We start from the raw sequence: 23,760 nt of genomic DNA, 5'->3' as shown, positions 1-23,760 counted from the left end.
TCACAAGCCTATCTCGGACCTTATTAAAACATCATTTCCCCTGCCTTGTTCCCAGATTTCTGTGCTTAATCATTGAAAGGCAGCTTGCTCAAATATACATTATTCTTGTTTGGAAAACTCTTGTCGGCTTGTCTGTCTCCCCACCCCTCTGCATTTTGTAACCCTGCTGTACTGAGGCAGGACTTATTAAATATCATAATTTGCTCGTTGGAGAATTATTTGTAAACTTAATTAACTCTGTCAGTGTTTGAGTTAATTTTCTCCCTGAATTTCAGCCTCCATGGTCCTGGTTTTCTGGACTCTGTCCTGTGTCTGTTAAAGACTTTGTAAATAGTTTTGAAATGCCAGTTGGTGATATATGGGCCTCTTTAACATTTCTGTGATTTATGTGCAGTGCTGTGGAAAAAGGCAAAGGAAGCAAATTATATGGGGGAAAATGTTGCCAATCTTCCCTTTTTTTTTTTTTACCTTTAGTTTTAAAAAGTACACTTATCAATCACATCTGATGGATTTTCTTTTTATAAAGATTGAAAATTTAACTATTTGAAGACTCTTGCAATGCACGTCTGTATTTGCTTAGTCATGTGTAGCTGAGCCCTGTGAGGGAGTCAGAATTCCCAAAGCTGTCTCCACTTGTCCCCAAGGGCAACATGGAAACGGGATGCTGACTGGATCCGTACCTCTGGATCCTTGTGGTGAGTTGGGCAGGGCTGCAGCTCAAGAGAGCTCATTGAGATTTGTCCAAGGGAAACTGTCACACGTTAAATTCTTTTTTTTTTTTTTTGAGACAGGGTTTCTCTATGTAGCTTTGCGCCTTTCCTGGAACTCACTTGGTAGCCCAGGCTGGCCTCGAACTCACAGAGATCCGCCTGGCTCTGCCTCCCAAGTGCTGGGATTAAAGGCGTGCGCCACCACCGCCCGCTCGACTCGTTAAATTCTTACTGTGTTTGTTCATTTGGACGTGTGTACCCTGGAGCAAGTGTGCACACACCCTGGGGCATGTGAGCACACACCCTGGTATGTGGATGGAGGTCAGAGGACAACTTAGAGGAGTCAGTTCTCTCCTTCCACTGTGGGTTCCCAGGGTCCCATTCTAGTCATCATGCTTGGCAGCAAGCTCCTTTACTGGCTGAGCCATCTCACCAGCTCAGTTGCATGTTTTTGATGGCTCCAGGGAGACACTGAACCAATCAGAGGGTCCATAAATATTTCCTAAGATTGTTCCATGATGGCTCTCAGGTTTTAGTGTGCCTGGGAGCCATGTGGGTTCACTGGTATTGATGTGAATTCCTGGGCATCTCATAGAAATTCTCATCCAGCAGACTTGAGGTGGAGCCCTGGAATCTGCATTGGGGGCCAGCACCCTGTGGATGGTCTTGATGCCTGTGAAACAGGCTGGCAGGGCTACTGTGTATAGCACACCCACTCCCCACAGCATGGCACAAGTTCCAGCTTCTTCTCCAAAGCATGGGAGTTTGAATTTGTTTGGATCTTAGAATTTTATGTTATAGAAAGGTAGCATGTTGATATACCACACATTACACTAATTTCTCCAGCGGGATCCAAGATAATACCTTGTAATCAGATATTGTGCTGTAGAAATGTCTGCCTCTTCACAGTAAGTGAGATAGATTAAGATTTAAATAGACTCACAGCAGTTCATGGCAGGCTTTGCTGCCACACGAGTTCTGCGCCTACATTGATGAGAAAGCTTTTGACTTTGAGGACTTTCATGCATTTTCATATTATGAGAAGGAATCCTGGCTCTGTGCTGGCAGCTTCTTGTCCTGTCCTCTGTTCTGGGTGTGAGACAGCAGAAGGCAGTGAGTGGGTGAAAGGTGTGTATATACCAGCTCGAACACTCCCTCAGCAGCAGCAGGGAGAGTTCTGGAAGAGCGAATGCAATCCAAGGGGGTTGGCTGTTCTAGAGTGGAAAAGCAGCCAATGGATTGGGACTCCGGGGCAGCCAGCAGGGACAGTTGGCTAGGCTGTGGTAAGCCGTGGCTCCATCTTCCAAGAGGCTGGGCTATAGTTACCTCTCCTGCTCTCTTTGTTTCCCAAGTGATAAACCCTTCCTAGCGGGGCGACCTGAGAGTGGCTGCTCCTTTAACCTGAACTGACCTAACCAAGTAATGGGACTGTTAGGTCCAGCCTCCACCCCACCTCCACCCTTCATGAGGGCCTCATCACATCCCAAGGTGGTTCTCAGCAGTCTGGAGTTTACTTCACACCTGTTCTGGCTTTCTCCCACTAGCTGAGAACTTGCTCACTCATTTCTTTATAAATACCTGGAGAGGCATACTGAGTTCTTGATGGCAAGGTGAATGTAGTTGTTCTAGAAGAGGTGCTCTGGAACCAGGCTGTCCAGATTCCAGGCTTCACCTTATTCTTGTCTGTGCCTCAGTTTCCCCACCATCAACATAGAGGCAACACCAGTGCCTGCTTTACAGGGTCATTATGCAGATCACTTGAGTTAACCAGATTAGAGGAGCCCCAGCTCACAGTGAGCCCTTGCTGTCCTCTGGATATAAACTGCCCCCAAAGGTTTATGTATTGGGCCAGGCTATTGCATTAATCAGTGGATTGATCTGTGGGGGGATTCACAGTATGATGGCATTGCTGGAGGGGGGGGAGCAGGTGTGGCCTAGGTAGAGGAGGTAGGCCATTGGGACATCCCTGAGAAAGATGGATCTTGTTCCCTGCCTCTTCTCTTGTTCTTTGCTTCCTTGCTGCCTTGAAGTGATAGGTCTTCTCCCCAGGCTCCTGCCTCAGTCCAGGCCCGCTGTGTGGAGCTGGCTCACCATGGGCAGAAGTCAGCCTTTCCTCCCTGCCCTTGCTTTCTCAGGAGTCTTCTCAAGGTGGAGAAGTATGGTGATATTTTATTTGTATTAAAATGTGATTTGTATGTTAATAAAAATAAAGTTGCCCAGGGGTCAGAGCTATTAGCAAGCCATAGGAAAGCAGGGCAGTGGTGGCGTATGTACGCTTGTAATCCCAGCACTTGGTAGGCAGAGCTAGGTAAGTCTCTGTGTGTTCAGGGATACAGCCAATATTGGATACACATGCCTTTAATCTCAATACCAATCATAGAAAACCTGGAGGTCTATACAGACAGGCTGTGACGAGGCGGTCATGTGGTTGGGTTTACAACCAATGAGAAGGCAGAACAGAAACACTATAAAAAGACAGACACACAGAAAGTAGCTCTGGTTCAGAGGGTAGGACCACCATAGGAGGAAGGGTAAGGTTTTAGCTCTTAGCTCTGACCTCTTGGCTTTCTTCTTTGCATTGGTTCTGTGTTTCCTATTTAATAAGGCAGTTGGTTACATCTACAGAGAAGTCTTAATAACAAACCTGTGTACCTGCTAATCTTAGCCCTTTTACCACAGGCTAGGTACTATTCTAGTCTAGGGTAGTCTCTGCTCTCAGGGGCTTGCACTAGCGCCAAATCTTGACCCAAAAGACATTCCTTTTGGTTTCTAGCCACATTTAGCCCTGCGTTATGCATCTGTCACATAGGCCTATTCTCAGCATGTTGTTATTGAACATCCACATGGGCCCCTGTGCAGAGCCAGTGGGACATGGTTGGAATTCTCCATGCTCTAATGCATGATAGTAATAGAATAGATGTTTCTGAAGGGCAAGATGTGGTGTCTGAACTGGCTTGAGCAAGCCTGGCTCTGCTCAGCTGCCCGTGTGAATGGCAACTTATCCATTTGGGTATTGAGGGTAAAGGGCACTATTGGTGCAGCCCCAGCAGCCTGTTCTTACCTTCTTAGCCCTGGCCCAAGGATGGCTCCTTCCATACTGAGCTCTGCCTCTGGGCGGGCACAGGTGACCGTAGTCCTGTTCTTGATCTTCCCTCATGGATACCCCCTCCCACCAGGCTGCACTGTGTGGTTCAGTTGCTTGGTTGTTTGTTTCCTCACAACAGATTGGATTGGATGGTTGGAATGTGCTGCACCACATCTTCAGAGGAAGCACTCATTCATCCAAGCTGCTTTTCTTGGGCTGGGGCTATGGCCCAGTGGTATTGTGCTTGACTAGCATGCATCAGGGAGGGAGAAGAGGAGGAAGGAATATAGGAATGGGAAGGGAAGGAAAAGGGAAAACAGGGAGGGAGGGAGAAGAAAAGGCCAGTGAGAGAGAAAATGACCCTTGCATCAGGGTCTGGCCTGGGTACCAGCCTAGCTGTTCTGTGTACCTGGCTTCTCCAAGGCCCAGAACTCATCTGTGTCCTCTAATTCTTTTGTCTGAAGCAAGCCTTCCAGTCATCGGCTCATTCCGGAAGTCTTGTTGGTAGCGGCCCAGCAACCTCAGCCCATCAATAGCAACCATGGTTAACGTGTTTCAGGTATACACTTGATGCCAGCCCTTTGGCTTGGCCCTATGCATGTGCTTACCACTCACAAACTCTGAAGACCTGAGGATGAGGCCTAGGTTTCTTCTAGAGCAACCAAGCAGTGTTGAGAAGCAGTACTACCTCAACAAGAGAAGAGGCTTTGGGGAGTGACTGATGAGCCCATGGTCACAAGGCTCAGGCTGTAGAGGGCCGCTAGCATGTACCCGGACAGATGACTACACACCCACATTCTCAGAATCTAAAAATTGTTCTCTGCCTGGATCCTGTTGACTGGTCAATATGACATTCACTCTGATCTGTTGCTTGTCTTCAATCAAAAACATTCCTACTGGTTGACTATTTTTGCCTCCAAGGGTGAAAAAAAAAAATCACAGCCCTGTATTTTGTGTGGGAAGGTTCTGGCACCTCGGCTGACAGCTGTCTGCCTCTTCTTGTTCTTTCTGTGTGGAGAGCAGTGATCCTGGCCCCCCACTCAGTGCTGCAGCACTCACCTGCCTCTTGTGCACAAGGCCCTGGGTTCAATCCCTGGCACCACGAAGTCAAACCAAACCCGAAGCCAGTTGAAAAGCCTCCAACAGCCCCACAAAGAAAGTGGTCCTGTAGGGGGTGTGTGGAAGGAGACTCTGGTCTTGCCCCACTGAGATCTTTGTGCTCCTAGCTTGGTGGCTTAACTCATCAAAGGTGAGCTAACATGCCAGGCATTTAGGTTGAGTGCAGATTAAAAAGAACAATCTGGACAGTCTATTAGAAGGTGCTTCCCAACTGATCCTCAGGTTGCCTTTCATTTGGTGTGCTCCAGGGTGTCTGAGACCCCAAATAGTCATCCTTCTTGTTAGTGAGAGGTTCACTCAAATGGGCCAGGAGGCGTCTCTGCCTGCCAGATTGTCTTCCTCCAGGTGTGAGGAGAATTCTAAGTTGTGTTTCCTTCTCAGTGCAGCTAGCAGGTGCCTCTTCCCTTCTTCCATTCTCCAGTTTGCTACCCCCTCTGGCTAGGGTGACAGTCTGAGTAGAGACCTTCCTGCAAACCTTGGACAGCTCTAGTCTCTTTCTCTTTGCAGGGGGATGGACTCTGTGCTTGAGCCTAATAATGGACCCCTCTGCAGACATGGAGAGCAGTTTTGATTTCTACCTGTTTGCAGAGTGCCAAGCTTGAGGTTCCGTCCACATCATACCACTTCATCTTTATACATTCCTGGCCTTCTTCCTCTGACCCTACCACTTTCTACAGAACTGAGAAGTAAGAAACTGTGAAGTCCACACAGGGAGTTGTTCAGTCGACAGAAAGACAACTCTTGATCCCTCTAGATGAACATTGCTGTTCACAGTGGGCTGATAAATACAGGCAGAGAGAGGAGAAACAGAATCCTTGGTGTGGAGCTAGCCATCTGACTGTAGGGCTCTGTCTCCTGCCCATGAGGCCACACTGCCAAGCTCTGCATTTGCTGTTGCATGACCAAATGCAGAGGACATCATAACCTTCTCATAACCTCAGCCACAGCCTCACGATCCCTTTATCTTGAAGAGATGATGCAGCTATCAAAAGGATCGATTAAAAAGGGGCTTTTGGAGGTCTTGCAGGCCTCCAAACTAAGGGGCTGTCTAGCTCTCCTTCCACTTGTGCTCTCTGCCTGTTCTGACATCATAGTTCTGACATCATAGGTCTTTGTGAGTCAGTGGTTATATGGCTCCTTCCTTTTTCCATCTACGCCCTCCTGCCCCTATATACTGTGGTTGTATCCAGGGCATCATGCATGGTAAGCACATGCTGTGCCACTGAGCTGCACTCCGGCTCATGTAGTTTTCTCTGCACTGCCCTGCCTTCTTCCCCACCTTCTTCCTCTAGTAAGCAAAGGGTGGGAAAAGGTAGGTCAAGTCCCTGGCTGGCAGTCATTTGCCACTCCCCCCCCCCCCCCCCTGTCCAGCAGACTACTGGTTAATGGGGAAAAGCAGGGGGATTTGTGAGTCATGGTATTGAATTGGCACTTACCTCAGAAGCAAGTGTTTCACGACTGGGAAGCAGGAAGAGTTTAATAATTTCCGCAGTGAAATCTTAACACAGCAGCAGCTGTATAAGACTCATTTTTCTCTCCCAAGGAGCCATCCCTTCTCTGACTACCTGTGAGAGAAGAAATTTATAATGATCTAATCACATTCTTATTTTCATTAGATTGGTAATCTTTTAGAGCTCATGGTTCCTAGTTTATAGAACTTGTCAGATAGCCAGTGCTGAGGCTTAGTGTCTGGGACTGGGATACAAAGGTGCCTGGGTTCCCATTTTACTCATTTCTCAGTTGAAGTTCCATCTGTCAGTTCGTATTGGAGGACCTGTCAAGGCTAACCCAGCCCCCCAACTAGCTCTGACTGGAGACTTGAAGAGCAGTGAATCGGTTCCATCACAAGTGAACTTAAATTCACAAGCACTGGTTTTTGCAGTAGGAAGGAAGACTCAGATTGTTTTTTCATAGAGGAATGTTTATTGTTATTATTTTAATTATCTGCATGCATGCATGCATGCATGCATGTGTGCGCCCACACATGCACGCACTCGCAGCAGGCCAGAGGACGAGTTGCAGGAGTCACTTCTTTCCTTTGACCATGTGGGTTGCAGGGATCAACTCAGGTCATCAGGTTTGGTGGGAGGCACCTTTACGTGTCAAACCATCTTGTCAGCCAGAGAAATCTTTATAGTATCGTAGTGTTTCAGTGTTGAAGGAACCAGGGGCATAATCCTAGCCTTGCTTTGTAGACTGTTGACCAGAAACTAGGACTTTCCATTTCTGGCAGCACAGAAGTAATTCTAGGTGCTTCATTCTTCCCAGCTGCTTCTATCATTGGTGAGTAACAAAGAAGGGGGAAATGCACATTGTGCTTCATTGGGTACAGAAGTGTCGGATGTAAACAAGTAGCTGTCCTGGGGTAGTGTGAGCATAGCTCTTGATGGAAGCATAATGGACTTCCTCCTTCAAGAGGACCATGGGCACGCAGGCCACCACGCTGCACCCCCAAGAGGAACACAGGTACACAGGCCCACCATGCTGTCCCCCCAAGAGGAACACAGGTACACAGGCCCACCATGCTGTCCCCCCAAGAGGAACACAGGTACACAGGCCCACCATGCTGTCCCCCAAGAGGAACACAGGTACACAGGCCCACCATGCTGTCCCCCAAGAGGAACACAGGTACACAGGCCCACCATGCTGTCCCCCCAAGAGGATCACAGGTACACAGGCCCACCATGCTGTCCCCCCAAGAGGATCACAGGTACACAGGCCCACCATGCTGTCCCCCCAAGAGGATCACAGGTACACAGGCCCACCACGCTGTACCCCCAAGAGGATCACAGGTATACAGGCCCACCATGCTGTCCCCCCAAGAGGATCACAGGTACACAGGCCCACCATGCTGTCCCCCAAGAGGATCACAGGTACACAGGCCCACCATGTTGTCCCCCAAGAGGATCACAGGTACACAGGCCCACCATGCTGTCCCCCCAAGAGGATCACAGGTACACAGGCCCACCATGCTGTCCCCCCAAGAGGATCACAGGTACACAGGCCCACCATGCTGTCCCCCCAAGAGGATCACAGGTACACAGGCCCACCATGCTGTCCCCCCAAGAGGATCACGGACACATAGGCCCGCCATGCTGTTCTTTGGAGAGGACCATCTCACTCTGTCATTGCTCTTCGGTCACTTGTGTAATGTTCTCAATACTGCACTGTCAATGTTGTTTTGGTCCTATTTATACTTCTGGCTGCATCTTGGGAGGCGATGTGTCATTGTAGTTCAAGCTGCTGTCAAAACTATAATACAATGAATGGCCTAGACAACATACGTTTCTTACAGTTTTAGAGGCTGCAGAGGCCAAGATCTAGGTCCCTACAGATTGGGTGTCCAGTGAGGATGGTCTGCCATGTGTGCCACTGGCCTCTGCTTGATGTATTCTTGTCCAAGCAGTAGTCCTTTCACAGGGCTTCCCTATGGTGACTCATCTAATGTCGTTCTTCATCTAATGTTGTTACCTCCAAGTGCTGAAGTTACTTCAGCAGTCTAGAGTGACAAAAACATCAGTCCATTCACCACACAGCTCTTTGTGACCCCTGTGTGGCACCTGGGATGAAAGCCTGGTGTGACACACAGGGAGACACCTTGTCCTGCCTCTCCTTGTCCATTTTTTATTTAGAGGTCTGCTCATCTTCCCTTTTTCTCCTGCTGTCCTTCCTTCCTGGACAAATGCTATCCCCATGATGGCTCTACCTTCAGTTTTAGCTGTGTTCACTTTGTTTTGTTCCCAAATGTTCAACTGCATGAGTGATGTCTCCCCTCACTGATTGGCATTTTGAAGTCTGATTGCTTGCATACAGCTGTGGTGTAAATAGGAGCAGGTGGGGAGAATGGCCTGTTAATAAAGGCGTGAGCTCCAGGAAGCACTAGTAGAGCAGGTCCATGCATTAATACATCGGAAAAAAACCCAAATGGCAGTTAGCACGTCACACAATGCCACAGTTGAGCAAGAAGCACAACCCTGCTTCAGGGCTTGCTTTCAGAGTAATTGGAGGGCCTGAGTCCCAGCTGCCTGGTGGAGAACAAATAGGCAAGTAAATTGGAGGCCTCCTTCTTATGGTTTATTGATGCTGTTTTGACCAAGTAAAAAGATTATTTACCTATAAAAGCTCAACTCAATGGCTTAAAAAAAATTGGCTGTTTGAAAGGAGTGCTGTGAGATAAAAGGGCGACTGACGCTGATGCCATTGTCTGGTATTTAGATTGAAACCCAAGCAGAACAATTAGATTTATGGTATTTTTCTGTAGTTGTTTTCATTGGCGCAGACAATGCCAGGCAAGCTTCCCTGCTCTCTGCCTAGAGTTGGGCTCAGAAGGAGCCGAGCTTCACAGTGATGCTGTGCTGTCTCATTAGCAGGAAGCTAAGCTGCTGCGGTAATGAGGGCCAAAGGTCTTTGCAACTCAGAGCTGTGATGAAGTGTCCTGGCTTTCAGTTCCAGTTGGAATTTAATGGTTTGGGGAAATATGACTATGAAAATCTCAGTTTAGCTCTGTTCACCCATGTTGCAGGCATGCGTCGCAGCTGCGTGAGGCGGCAGTTGACTCAGGTGTACGCTGGGTCTGAAAGCATGTGCTCAGATTGTGGTTCTGGCTTTTGGTGTGTTCGCTGCTACTTTGGAGAGATTTTTTTATTCATTTGTTCATTCATTTGTTTGTTTGTTGATGCACCTTTGGGCCAGTGATGTTTTCGAAGTATGGAAGGGACTCTTGCTTTCTCATTGAGTCTCAAAGTCTTCAGGAAGAATAGTATCTGTTCTCCAGATTGGTAACAGTGCCAGTCCAGGGCAGGCCAATAGTCATCTCACTAAACGGTCCATCTGCTTGTCCACTGACAGATGCACCAGAAGCCCCTGTGTGTAGTGAGTGGTCCTGGACATGGGCAATATGGGGGAACCAACAGCATACATAGTATTCCTTCGAGAGAAGTTTCCTGGGTGAGAACTCTGCCTTGAACCAAGAAACGGTACTCTGCCTTTCCTGGGTCCAAATCTCAGGACAATAACATTTGTGTGCTTGGAGAAGGGCCAGAGTGACAGCCAGAGGGGACTGTGGGGCCCCCTGTTCTCCCATTTCTCCGCCTCTCCCTCAGGGCCTCTTGTCTAGGATAGCCACACCGTTAGAGCCTTGTCCTAGCCCAATCCTCAGGGTTTGATTATTGACCGTACTTACATGTTTGCTGGTCTTCTTAGAAACGTACAGGTAAATGATTTGTGAAATGAATGAATCCTCCGTGCAGGCCAAGAGATGGCCTCTCTGTTTAAGGATTGAGTGAATCCTTGAGAAGGAAATAAAATCAAAGCTTGATTGATCTGGCTTTAAGTTTTCAGATTGTTTTTGAATGTCATATTCTCTTCATGTGGGCTTCAGGCCATATGGCATGGGTAGAAAGACGCTGCTTGCAGAAATGCTGTGGCCTTGGACCCCAGGGGCCTTAGCTTAACTAGCGCATTGAATGTGAGCAGACCAAGGTATATCCTTCGCATTTTTGGTCCATTGCGAAACATTTTCCTTATTTTGGAGAAGGTAGAAGCCATCAGAATATTGTTACAATATCCTTTCAGTATGTGTTGTAACTCAGAACATACTCAAGCCCACAGAACTTTGACCAAAGAAGGTTCTATGAGACCTAGACTACCCAGAGGACGAGGTTCGAGTAAGCCTAACAGTGCTGTCCTCTGAGTGTAGGTCTTCAATTTTATCACAACCACTGTGACTACATGCAAGTGGCTATTGATATTGCCTCATAAAAAGAGGGTGGGGGAGAGTCATTGAACCCTCTCCCGGGATTCCGGCTGCTCCTTCCTGCACCTCTCGCCCACTGTATGTAATTCTGCCTGGATTGCACGTGGCCTCATGATCTAGGGAGCAGATGCAGCATGGAAGGTTACTCGAAAGGGGAAGTCCACCTCTACAGCTATAGGCCTGTCATCATCCTGCTGAGGTGAGAGTCTTCAGAGGTGTAGCCGCTTTCAGGTCACAAACATTGCATATGCTCGGAAGCCCAATAAACACATTGCCCTCAGGTTGGACTTGGGTGGGGTCGTAGTTTCTAGGGGAGGGGTGTTTCTGTCTCCTCATGGAGCCTGTTGTATGAATATTAGGAAAGGTGGTCTTGCTTTACCTCCTTTATGCTGCAGTCAAGTACCCTCAGGGCGTGGGGATGTACAGCCACAGGCTCTCCTGGGAGTAAAACCCCAGAGCAGTCTCTTCAGAGGCTGCTTATGCAGGCTCTCAGTCTCATGGACCTCTCCTGAGCTTCCCCCAAGGGCAATGAGCCTCAGCAGCATTTATAGAGTTGCCATCAAGGTTTCCCTAATTCTGCTTGGTCTTTCCTCAGGTAATGATGAGTTGTTGAAATTTTCCCAGATATAGACACAATTAGCAGATATCATTGATTAGACAGGGCTTTAGGTTGAGAGCTGATAGAATGATCCTAGGTTATTCATAGAAGGTAGAAGGCTGAAATTAACACACAGTGAAGCTGTAGCTGAAGTAAGCTCAACCCCAGAGAACAGACTGAGCTGCCTGCATGTCTGTGGGGCTGGCAGCTCCATGGTACATGAGGACCCTGTGTGGAGCATAAGCTCCCATCACAGTTGTAGGTGTGAAAGGGACGAGGCCAGGCTGTTTCATTTCTTACCTCGTTCATGCTCCTCCTTGTTAGTCGAGAAATGACCCTGCATAGAGACATCACATTAGAACTTTGACAAGTGGCTTTTCTGACATGGAGCTCTTGACGTGTCACAGACATTTGGAAGGGAGTATGCTTATTGAAATATGTTTTTATGGAAAACATTACGAAACCTATAACTGAAAATTTATGGCAGCGTTTTGTGGCGGAATATGTTCCTAATGTTGTATGTGGATTTGCTCTGAGCCCCCTTCTGCTTCAGAACTGTAGGTTGGGTAGACATTTTCCAAGAGGCTTTTCAGATCTAAACAGTGTTCCGTGGAATGAAGTGTTTGGTGCTTAAATAATGTATAAATCCAGTTGGACAGGAGCTGCCTGTCAGTTTTATTAACTTTGACCTTTTTGCCCATTATAAAGGTGGTTCAGTTAATATTTAATGGCCCCTTATAGATCTTGACAGTTGGAGCCGTGTTCCTGGAAACCGGGATCTTATATATGATTAACAAATGTCACTTAATCATTATGAGTCAGCTTGCAAGGGCAGGTTTTGTTTTGGAAGAAGGAAAGTCCTTCTACCTACATGAGCTTGTGGAGCTGCACTGCATGCTGAGAGCCACCACGATGGAGAAGCTTCCCAGGACTCCTACGAAAGACAGACAGCAGTCAGCGTGCAACTCTGCTGTTTGGGGTTTTGTTTGTTCGAGCAAATGATCCAAACGATGCCAGGTGGGCAGAATCCCCTTGCCACTCTGCATAGTTAGCAGGACTCTGCCTTGAAAAGAGTCAGCAGGGTTGGATCAGCTGAGCTTGCATGGACAAAGAAGATGGAGAGCCAAAGGCAGAGAGGGTTCCTTAGGCCAGGAGGGGCCTGCCAAGCTGTCTTTCCCTCCATTCCAGAAAGGCCCGTGCTTATTGCTCTCACTGCAGATTCTGGTGGGGAAGATCGAAGCCCAAGCAGCTGACATTTTGAAACATTGTCTTTCAAACTTGTGCTGTCCCTTGCTCCCATTGATTTCCCATTTCAGGAATCTGTAGGAGAAAACCAAATCTGAGCAAAATTCATTGGTCTAAGATGAGTTGTTAGAGCCAAACCATGCCCCTCTCTACCCTGAGAAGAGCTCCAGTTTTATTATGAAAGCCATCTGTCTTTGTCCTGTGGGGGCTGGCCATAGGCTCCCCAGCAGATCTACCAGGTAAATCAAGTGTCTGTTAAGAAGTAGTGTGGATGCTCCAAACACAGCCATTTCCACCTTATTCGGTCACCGGGTAGCTAGTTTCTCTTTTATAGCCACTTGCAAGGAGCAGATCATTTCAATCGTCTTTGTTTTTTTCTCTGTGTGTAGCCCAGTGGCCTTAGGTGAGGCTATTTGTTTTTCAGAGCATTATTGCCCTTTACATCCTGGCCCAGCCCTTTATATATGGTGGTCACCATTTCATTACCACAAGCTGTAATGCAGCTGACTCAGCAAAGAAAATCCATGCCTTGGAAAAGCAATTGGGAAGAAATTGATTCAGAATGAGTTACTATTTGTATGTTTAGTTAATTCTAAATATATATTTGAAAGACCTTGCTGCATTTGAGAGGAGAGGAAGAAGCATATTGTTCGTTAGAAATGATCTTGGTCTAGATTCTTAGCATTTGCACATCTGAATGTTTATGTCTGTTCAGGATTGGGATACCTACCTGTCAAGGCTAATTTTATTGTGGAGAGATTGATGGCAATTCTTAGGGTCTAAACTGAAAGCAGAAGGAGGTTACCGTCACATATCACAGAGCTGTGCTTCATTTGGCAGTGTGTGAGACTGGAGAGTCTGTTTTCAATCCAGATGTTGGGATGACCAAAACTGGAGGTCTGACTGGGGCACCAAGGAGCTTTCTGCAGTGTTGGGATGTTTTTTGTGTCTTGAGTCACAGAGATCTATGCCTTTGTCGAGAAAAATGGTTCTCAACCTTTCCTGAGACCCTTTTATACAGTTCCTCATGGTATGGTGACCCCCCCCACCATAAAATTATTTTCATTGCTACTTCATAACAGTAATTTTGCTACTCTTATGAATTGTAATATAAATATCTGTATTTTCCAATTGTCAAAGGCGACCCTTGTGAATGGGTCATGTGCCCCTCCCCCCCCCCAGAACTGCTGGTCTAAACTCATCAAATGGTATTTTTCAAATGTGTGCGTTGCACTTTACACAAACTAAAAGTTAGAAGATGACTTCTAGATTAAGTTGTTTGGGTTAGAACTAGGCAGTACCATTTCTCTCCTAGAGAAGTCAAAATACTACAGTGAGTAAAATGATCTCTTAGGTAACCTCAAGCTTAGCAGTTTGTCCAGGAATAAAGCAAAGAAAGGATGCTGGCCCTGAGCCCACATCATATATTCTGCTTCCTCTCTGCCTCACTGTTCGGTGGCGTATGAGTGGAAATGAAATTACTGCCTCTGCCATTCCCTCCAGTGCCAGGGTCTGTTTGTATAGGTTGTTATCAGATTGAGTCCCAAGCTGGCTTTTAACCTGAAACTGATACCTTCACCAATGGGAAAAGTGACTCCTGAGAAGATTCCAACTTGAACCTATGTGACTGGTCGAGTTGAGGTCCTGGCTTACCACAGTTCAGGATCAGTTTTATAGTTTTCATTACAAGCAAGAGCTCCCGGAACTAACTTAGTCCCTGGGAAAATTGTCCAGATCTTATTAGTAACACAACACAGGCTTTCAGACCACCCCATGAATCACCCGGGTGATCTTCACAGCCACACCTCCCCAGTTGTGCTAGTATTCAGAAATACTCAGTGCAGTGTCTCTTGGTTCACAGCGCAACTTGCTTTGTTTCTAAATCAGCGCAGTGGTGCTGTGAAACCCTTTGATATTTTAGCCACTTTGAATTGTGTTCAGTTTTCATTGGTGCATTATTGCCATGATGAACAACTCTGCTTCTTTTTGTCTTCATTTAATTATCACCTTAGGAACAAATGCCTTGCCGCAGAATGTTAGCAGCAGTATGTGAAATAACTTAAAATGTGTACAGCGACAGAGTAGCCTGGGATTGATAGTTCAATGCCTGCTGGTTTGCGCTTATGGAATGTTCTTTTCCTCCTGTCTCTGCAGCTGCAGTACCACGCAGGTCTAGCGTCTGGCCTTTTGAATCAGCAGTCCTTAAAGCGCTCTGCAAATCAGATGGGCGTGTCTGCCAAGCGGAGACCCAAGGCCCAGCCAACCACTCTGGTTCTACCACCTCAGTAAGTGACGGGTTTTTAGAGGGCTTTCCACCTGGGTGAACATTGCTTTGTGCTCATTTGGAGTTGGTAGGAAGGTTTTGTTTTCCTTCCAAATAGTGTCTTCCTTTTTAAGAGGACTCTAGCAGGATTAGAAAGCATAACTTGCCTAAGGTTTTTCTGGGGCAGCTGTGACACAGTTCCTGGTTGACGTGGCTAGTGTCTGACTCTCCCGCTGGGAGTTTTAGATGCCTTGTAACTTACTGTCTCCTCAGCCCAGTCCTGAAGCTGGCAGAACACTAGGAGACTGGCCTGCTGAGTACATTCTGGTGAGCCTGGCCTAGAGGACATGCTTAAGCTGGAGTAGCGTTCGAGCTGGGCTGGCTGCTGTTTTCACCTGGTAACCTGTGTTTCCTCACTAGCAGGATAATAGGCAAGCAAACCACATGGTGCTTTTCCTCTCCTATGGGCAGCCCTGTAGCTACCAATTCCAAATCCCTAGGAGAGTCCCCAGGCTCCCAGTCCGTACCCAAGCTGCCTTTAACCCTGTGCTGAATATTGTTTCCATTTCTTCAAATAGTTCATTTTAGCCTGCTATGGTGGCATGTGCCTGGGAGTCCCAGCATGTGGGAAGCTGAAGCAGGAGGATCTCTGTTTAAGGCTACCTTGGGCTATATAGTAAGATTCCCACCTCAAAACAAAAATAAAAACCTCTGAGAACAAAAACCACAATTTGCCAATCTTTGAACTTTATATAAATCCTATGCTGCCATTTATACTATTTCTATGTATATGTGCAAGCACACATGAACACAGGTGTGTACAGGGGGACTGGACCCAAGGCCTGTGTCTGCTAAGAATGTGCTTTTTCTACTGAGTTATTTCCCTAGACCAGCAAAAAAAAAAAAAAAAAAAAAAAAAAGGAAGCATGAATTTTTTTTTTTTTTTTTTCTACTCAGTGTATTTGTTACTTCAGTTGGTTTACCAACTTGGCTGGCAAGCTGCGTGCTAAGAGGCCTCACTGGTAGGTTCTCTCCCAGTGTGCACACTCCTCAGAGACTGCGTGTGGTGTGTGGACCTCCGATGTTCCCTACGCCATCATTCTTTACCCTCTCCTTTGTTCCTGTCCTTGGCTATGAGCTGCATCTTTACATTGACTGCTCGAAGGATCATTTGCATGCAAGATATGTGCATGTTCGCCTTTACTCAAAAGCTCACTGATTTTGTCTGGTTAGCAAATACTTGTGCCTACTATGTACCAAGCAGGGTTCCAGTTCTTGAGGCTGTAATTACGAGCAAGATAGCCCCCAACACCATAGTTTCTGGTTAGTTATAATTAATGCTGGGAAAAGAATAAATAGGAATAAAGTGTGGGAGGAGAGGCCTGCTTAAATAGAGTGACCAAACAAGGATTCAACTGTCAGTGGCTTATGGCACAGACTTAAGGAAAGAGAAGGGCTGGGGAAGGTCACCGGCATCCGTCCACAGCTGTCTCCATGTTCTGCTGACCCTCTCGCAGTCTGCATCTGCAGACAAGATGAGCACCAGCAAGCGGCAGTCTCCACAGTTGTTTTCGAATGCTGCATGCATATACATGTGCTGTGGTCTTTGAAAAGACACTGACTTGAGAAGCAGAAAGCTTCTTGCAGAGTGTTACTCTGTTGTTGCATCGCGTTGACTCGGTGACTCTGCATATCTCAGCACGCAGCTCCCCGAAGTCTGATGGGCCTTGTAATCTGTCATTTTCCCTGCATGGATTGTCTACTGAGGCAAGATGTTTGGCAAGAAGTGAAAGACTTTCTAATGGTCCCATAAGACCGAAGCCAAAAAGTGTTTGTTGCTAACTCTCTCCTGACAAAAGTCAGTTCTTGGTCCATCTGTTCACCATTTGTTAATTTGCATTGGCTTGAAACCTGTTTACAGGTGACATGCTATTATGAGGACACTTAGAAGCTATTTTAAGCACCAAGGCAATCAACAGACACTGTTCAGATGCCAAAGGGAAAGAGAGAAGAGTATTCACAACTGTCATCATACATTTATAATAGATCACTCAAAATACTTGGTTTCAAAGTGAGAAGTGGTTACAGCGTCCTAAGAATACAACAGTGGAATGATTTCCTATCCGCTGGAGCCATTTCCTGCGGAGATCGACTACTCCTCCTTCTCATCTCTGAGCTCTGGGACTCTCAGCCTCCTGGAATCCCTTCATAGAGCTACTGCCTCGTAGGCAGGATCTATATCTAGACTCCCACACAGCTCTTCATTGTGTTTGATGTTGGGTAGAAATAGGATACAGTATAGATGACGGCCTACTGGAGTTAGGAATGTTTTAAAAAAAAAAAAAGCTATAAGTAATAGATGTGTATGTAGATGTAAAGAAAAACCAAAGGTAACAGATATATTATGCTATCCCAAGAAGCCCCTTTTAAGGTTTGGTGGATATTGTTCAGACATTTTTGGTTTTTTTTTTTTGTTTGTTTGTTTTGTTTTGTTTTGTTTTGAGACAGGGTTTCTCTGTGTAGTTTTGGTGCCTGTCCTGGATCTCACTCTGTAGACCAGGCTAGCCTCGAACTCACAGAGATCCGCCTGGCTCTGCCTCCCGAGTGTTGAGATTAAAGGCGTGTACCACCACTGCCCGGCCAGACATTCTTTTTCAGCACACACATGCAATCATTTTTGCAAATAAAACTTTCCAGAAAGGACCAAATTGAGATAGTTTCCTCTCTCCTGTGATAGTGTATTGTGAAGGTAGCTGATGAGCGAAGGCAGCATGATGTGGTCTGAGTATTCATACCTACATGTTAATAGTGTAATAGTTGCACCTTCCTACAGAAGAGTCTCAATCACAACATTTTTATTATAAACACATTATCACTGTAAATTCATTTTGTCATTAAGAAAATTCCGGATAGCTGGGTAGTAGTGATGCATTCCCTTAATCCCAGCACTCAGGAGGCAGAGACAGGCAGATCTCTGTGAGTTCGATGCCAGCCTGGTTCCAGGACAGCCAGAGCTGTTTCACAGAGAAACCCTGTCTTGAAAAAAACAAAAAACAAACAAAATAAAAAGAGAAAAAATTCCTGAGCTCCCTATAAAACACCCAGATTCACTAAGGTTGCTATATTAACTGTCTATCCCCCTACTCCCAACATCCTCAGATGTAATGTTTACCTATTGCTACCAGATAAATTGCTCCTGGATATAGTGTTATTGTTAACAATAAGAGGCATTCTCTATCCTGTCATCCTAGGTCAGGGTTCTGAGAGTGGCTTGTCTGGGTAGATCTGACTCAGTCTTCCAGTATGTTCTACTGGGACACCGGCTAGGGTCATAGTCATTAAGGGCTCAGCTGAGGTCAGGAACTGTTCCACCAAGGCCACTCATTGACCCCAGCTGATCCCTCTGACTGTGGCCTTGGTTGGTGTCTCATTAGAACATTGGGAGAGAGTCCAGCTGCAGGCAAGCTAGTGTTGGCTGGTGACAGGAGGTTGTATTTGTTTCCTGTATCACAGGCTTCTCGAGTGTCCTTGGGTATGGTACTGGCTTCTCCAAAATCAGCCATCTAAGAGGCTGAGCCAGGAGGAGGTTGTCCTTTTCCAACTTAGCCTCAGATTATCTGTTGTCCATCATTCTCTTCATTAGAAATGAGTCACTGAGTCTGAATGGCATTCAATAGGAGGGCACAGACTGTCCTTTATGAAAGAAAATATGGCAAGGAACGTGTGGACAATATTGAAAAGCACCCAGTTGCCAGTGGGGACACTGTAGGGAAGGGTGGCTAAGACTAGGTCCCGTCAGGTCCGTTTACTCAGGACCAGTCTGTGCATTGAGCAGGAGCTCCAGGGAGGACTGAGATGTACTCTTGGCTTTCAGGAGACTAGAGATGGGATCAAGTAAGTCACAGGCTTCCTAAGAGTGTGTGCCAAGTCCTGTGATGGACAAGATCTGTGGTCCCGGTCAGGGTGCTCTCCAATCGTAGGAAGAGACTCTCCTCTCAAGATCAGGCTTGTTGGCTGTTGACATTCCCTCACAGAAGAAGGGGATGGGGCCACTGACCCCACACCTGAGGTTCTGGAGGTTCTCTTCTATACCTCCTGGCCATTTGCATGTAATTCTGCCCTAATTGCATTTGACCTCGTGGTATGAAGTTGCTAGAGTGTACTATAGAAGTTAACTGTGTTCCGGAAGTCATCACCATACCAGATGAGACTTTCCTGTGGCATGGCTGCTTTGGGACGTCCATACTCCGAAGCCCATTAAACTCAGTGGTTCCCCAGGTTGGACTTTTGTGGAATTGGACTTTGATTTGTTCTTGGTACTCTGGGGTTGCTTCCTCTTATACCCTCTGTACTGGTCCTGTTGTGCTGTGCAGCCACCATAAACAGGAATGTGGGACACTTGTAGAATGTGTTTCAGATGCGGTGGCGTGAACAGTAGTCACCTGCAGACATGATTGCTCCTCTGTTCCATAGGATGAGTGAGTGCTGGGATTAAAGACTCATCCCCCCCCCAACCCCTAAAGAAGCTTGTAAAGAGATAAAAATTTTCCCACAGAACTGCTAAGCACCCTCCCTGCAGCTGTCCAGAGTGCTCCTCCTAAGTGATGTCTCTGGCAGAAGGTGCTGTCCATCTCAAAAGAGGCTGTCTCCCTGTTGCTGGGGAAACATTGCCGGGCCTTTGACTCCCATTGGATTGAAGTTAACTTCTAGAATGGCTGTCTCATTTGGTTAGTTTTTGAGTCATGTTCTGGAGACCTGTATTTAATATGTCAGGAGTAGCTATGATGTGCTCTCTCCTGATAGCACTTTTGAGTATACTTCTCTGTTAACCTGGGATGCTAGTTTGGATCCATATGTCACTGATGTATCACCAGCAGCACAGTGCTTGTGTGAGAAGGCTGTTCCATGGCTTGCTGTCTGTTGCCACGTTCTCTGATTTTAGGACCTTTTAAAAACAGGCTTGGTTTGGTTTTCCGTCTTTGTCCCCCTCAGCGGGCATGAGATCCAACATTGTGCAGCTCTACCGGAAAGTCTGCTCTGGTGACCATGAGCTTCCATCCTTGTAGTGGTGGTGTTTTGGACTTCTTTTTTCACACTACTGAGACTATTTTGTTGAGGGCAGACTGTGGTTATGTGGTGAGTAATTTATATTAAGTCCATTGGCCTTGCTGGTGACAGGAGCTTGAGTAGAACTCTATATCTCCTTTCATTGGAGCTGAGTTCAGCTTGACCTGAGCAAAGCCTCAGCCAGTAGATGCTGGCTCAGTCCCTCTGTCAGGGAGGCTTTCCCAGCATGCAGCAGGCTCGGCCTGAGCTGGGATGTAGCAGAGAGAGTGTGTGGCCTGTACTGATGTCCCACAGAGGAGAGAGGCATGCAGATGAAAGTTTGCTGAGTTTGGGGAAAAGTCTTCAAAACTTGGGTGGAAATCTACGAAGTCCTTCTTTCCCCCATTGGCGAGCATTAAGTAACAATATTCATTAAATACCACAGAGAGGCTGTGTAATAAAGAAATAATCCTAGGCCTAGGTGGCTGCAGTTCTCCAGAAGAGCTGAAATTGAGAATATAATTAAAGATTAAAACATTGTTTGCATTCTAGAACATGGAGAAATCTTTTCTCTCCATTGCGGGACCATATTAATAAGGAGGAGATCAGTTTCCAATAACTGTTGCCGCTGAGCTCGGTTATTAACACACGTCACGCCTGAGCTTCCGACTCGGGACTTGTGCCTTTCTCCTCCAAGACTGGATAGGAGCACCAGCCTCCCTCCGAAACAGTTCACACGGGCTGGGGAGTGCTGCTGTACAGCAGGGGAGCTGAGCTCAGTCTCCAGCACCCGCTAAGAAAACCCCAAAGGCATCAGACAGACGGAGCTTTCATGTCCTGAGTGGGAGGAGTGGCGTTTGAGATAGCCAGAGTTGCCTTTTACAGGAACCTCAAACCCTGCAGCCCACTGCTGCCCTCTCTTGTGGACACAGTAGATTCCAGTCTGTTCCTTTTAGCCAGTGAGCACACAAAAGTGAGGATATTGGTAGGAACTCTGCTGTAGCCAGCTATGATTATAACTGTAGCTGAAGGGCCACCTCAACCCAGGCCAGAAAGGAATCTCCTGCAGAGCCCCATCTGGTCTCCAGAGCTTTTGGAGGCCATTCTAGACACTCAGCCTCCCAGGCAGGGGCTAGGGCAAGCCTCGAGCCTTTCTCCACCCAGCCTTGCTCACTGGCTTGTGAAAGCCTAACATCACAGACATCATTTCACTCCCTGTTTTTGCTGCTGTTTGTACCTGCTTGTTTCCCACTGGTTTTGAAATAGACTTGGACAACATTTTGAGGCCAAGGGTGTGGAATAGACTTCCTTCTGACTCTGTCCTCACTGCTCTTTAGTGTCTCTGTTTGAGAAGAGACAGCCCATAACCATTGTTACGCTTATGTGCTCATGTTATTGGCAGTTAGAGGAGGGAAGAGTCCGAGTCTAATGGGAAAAAAGTGTGATATGGTTCCTGTGTAGAAGGAATGCTTCCTTAGTTCTCACTCAGCAAGGCTTCAAGCCCAGGCTTCTCCATAGCACGTCATCCAGGTACCAGAGTATCTCAAGCACTGATATGTGGTTTTCCTGGCTGATAAGGCTGAGACACCCCCGTCCCCACTGCCCCGTGTGTGTGTGTGTGTGTGTGTGTGTGTGTGTGTGTGTGTGTGTGTGTGTGTGTGCCTGCGCCTGTGGAGAGCAGAGTTCAACCTCTGGTATTGTTCCTCAGGAGCTGTCCACCTAGTGTTCACCTTGCTTTTTTTTTTTTTTTTTTTTTTTTTTTTTTTGTGAGTCAGGATCTTTTACAAGGACCTGAGTGCTCATGATTCTTCTAGGGTGGCTGGTCAGTTAGCTCTTGGCATTCTCCTGTCTCTTTCTCCCCAGTGGTGTGATTATAAATAGGCAATGCCATGCCTAGCTTTTTATAGGCACTAGGGATCAACCTCGGGTCCTCATGCTTATGTGGTAGCTGCTTGAACCACTGAGTCATCTTCTAGCTTCCCAAGAACACCTCCAGACACATTTTAGATGTGTTCACAGTACCCGGGACTCATAGGGAACTGTACCTGCAAGTACTGGATGTTTAAGTCTCCAGGAACCAAGTGCTACTTAGACAGATAGAGGGGATGGTCAGGGGCAGATGCAGAGGTGGGCCTGGAGCCTTTCCCAGAGGACAGGGCCCAAAAGCCAGCCTTAGCATGCTGTGGAAGAGCAGGACCCCGGGGCTGGCGCCCAGGCCCAGTGTGTGGAAAGTGCTATATTAGGAAGATGAATCAAGTGGCAGGTTGCAGATGAATAAGCTAGTCCTTTGTAGCTGTTTAAAAGATAATTGGTTCGTGTTACTTATCTTGTATCCCCTCTCTTTGGGCAGGAGAAAAGTCTCTGGGAGAAATAAACGAGGAATCCCTCATAAATATTAATGCAAAAATCTGTCCATGGAGAATAAATATAGGGACATTTTGTTTTAAATGCTCTATATCGTTGCGATTCATTAGCATATATGTTGTAAAAGCCTCTTCTCTTCCCTTGAGAGAACTGTGTTCTGTTCAGCTAATAGCCACAGACCAAAATCTGTAGCTTGTCGTGACTGTAATACTTGAGGCATATGGCAGAACTTTGCTCTCTGTTTCATCCAGGGGGTTCTGGTCTCCTGTACTCAGAGGTATTCCCTGTGACAGGGTGCCGATGTCCCCAACCCCATTCCCATCCAGCCTCCACCTGGACCTTTGATCCCCACCTCAGCCTCCCATTTTCTATGCACTCATGTCTCCTTTTCACTCAGAGCAGGCTAGGTATGTGGACAGCCAGGCCAGGAACATCACGGCACAGAAAGGACTTCTTGTAAACAGAGGGAGAGATGAAGCATTCCTCTCAAGGCATGCGCAGCATTAGGTGCTCACAGATCTTGGGCAGAGTGATGGATGGGCCACATTTACTTTAAATATACTAGCATCGTGTTGCCAAGTATTGTGGCCGGCATACTGCTGCTGTTGGAGTGGGGTCATGAGACCCTCTTGCTGTGGATGGTGCTGCAGGGCCGTCAGGCTCACTTCACTTTTGACTGCGTTTATATGTACATTCATGCCCCTTATCTACAGAACGTGTTCACAGATAACAGAAACTCCCAAGTACTGAATCTCAGGAGTACAAGAACGTTTTCCATAAGAGCCCACGTGTGATGAAGACTAATCCACATGTTCTCCACAGTTTCACAGACAGAGGATCTTCTTGCCACGGATCTTAGGGTTCTTGGCATCTTTTTATTTTTATTTTTGAAAATCAAGTTTTAAACTTTGCTTTTTCGCTTACAGGGAGCCCTTTCCAGCTTCTTTGGCAAGTCCAGGCTGTTGGCATAAGTTGAATAAGGGTTCTTGGAATGCAAGTTCTGGGATGCTAAATGGTTTATCTGATGGTTCAGACTGTGGTTGACTGCTGGTACCTAAAAGAGCAGACAGCAAAGTCATGAGTAATGGGGGATACTATATCTGAAAATTTTATGATAAAAGGTTGTGTCCCACAACAACGACAAAACCCTGTCTGGAGAAGCAGACCGGGGCTGCCAGCAGTGCCTTGTTAGGCAAAATCTAGAGAAGTGTACAAGCCAAGCAAAGGGGCGGCAAGGGAGAGCAGAGTTATGGTGACAGGTTTGTCACATCCTGCCCTGTCAACCCCATAGACACCTGCAGCCCTCAGTGACTGGCTCTGTCATGTATTTGTCTCAGACCACATGTAACACAGAGAACTGAGAAACTTAGTGTCTTCTGTAGATACTGAATCACGGAGCAGTCGGATAGACTAGAAAACAGTAATAAAGAACCTAGCCATTAAGCCCTGAGTGGAACGTGGCAGCCTGCAGAATCAGTTTAAAATGATATTTCATTGTGTCCTCTAATTGCATTTCTCCTTTACAAGGTGATTTTATCCAGGAAGACAGCTGTCTGCTGTGGCTATTACATCACT

General features: G+C 46.8%; 1 protein-coding gene across 1 annotated transcript in view; it reads left to right on the top strand.

The window, feature by feature from the left end:
• The window catches only part of Med27 (mediator complex subunit 27), a 179,386-nt gene that overhangs the window by 51,563 nt on the left and 104,063 nt on the right, over positions 1-23,760 (top strand). The window contains exon 3 of the mRNA XM_028883306.2: positions 14,667-14,797. Coding sequence (XP_028739139.1) covers positions 14,667-14,797 — 131 coding nt within the window. The remainder of the gene's footprint in view (positions 1-14,666; positions 14,798-23,760) is intronic.

Source organism: Peromyscus leucopus, chromosome 4, assembly GCF_004664715.2.
Source record: "Peromyscus leucopus breed LL Stock chromosome 4, UCI_PerLeu_2.1, whole genome shotgun sequence".
Taxonomy (NCBI): domain Eukaryota; kingdom Metazoa; phylum Chordata; class Mammalia; order Rodentia; family Cricetidae; genus Peromyscus; species Peromyscus leucopus.
This window is presented reverse-complemented; position numbering and strand designations above follow the sequence as displayed.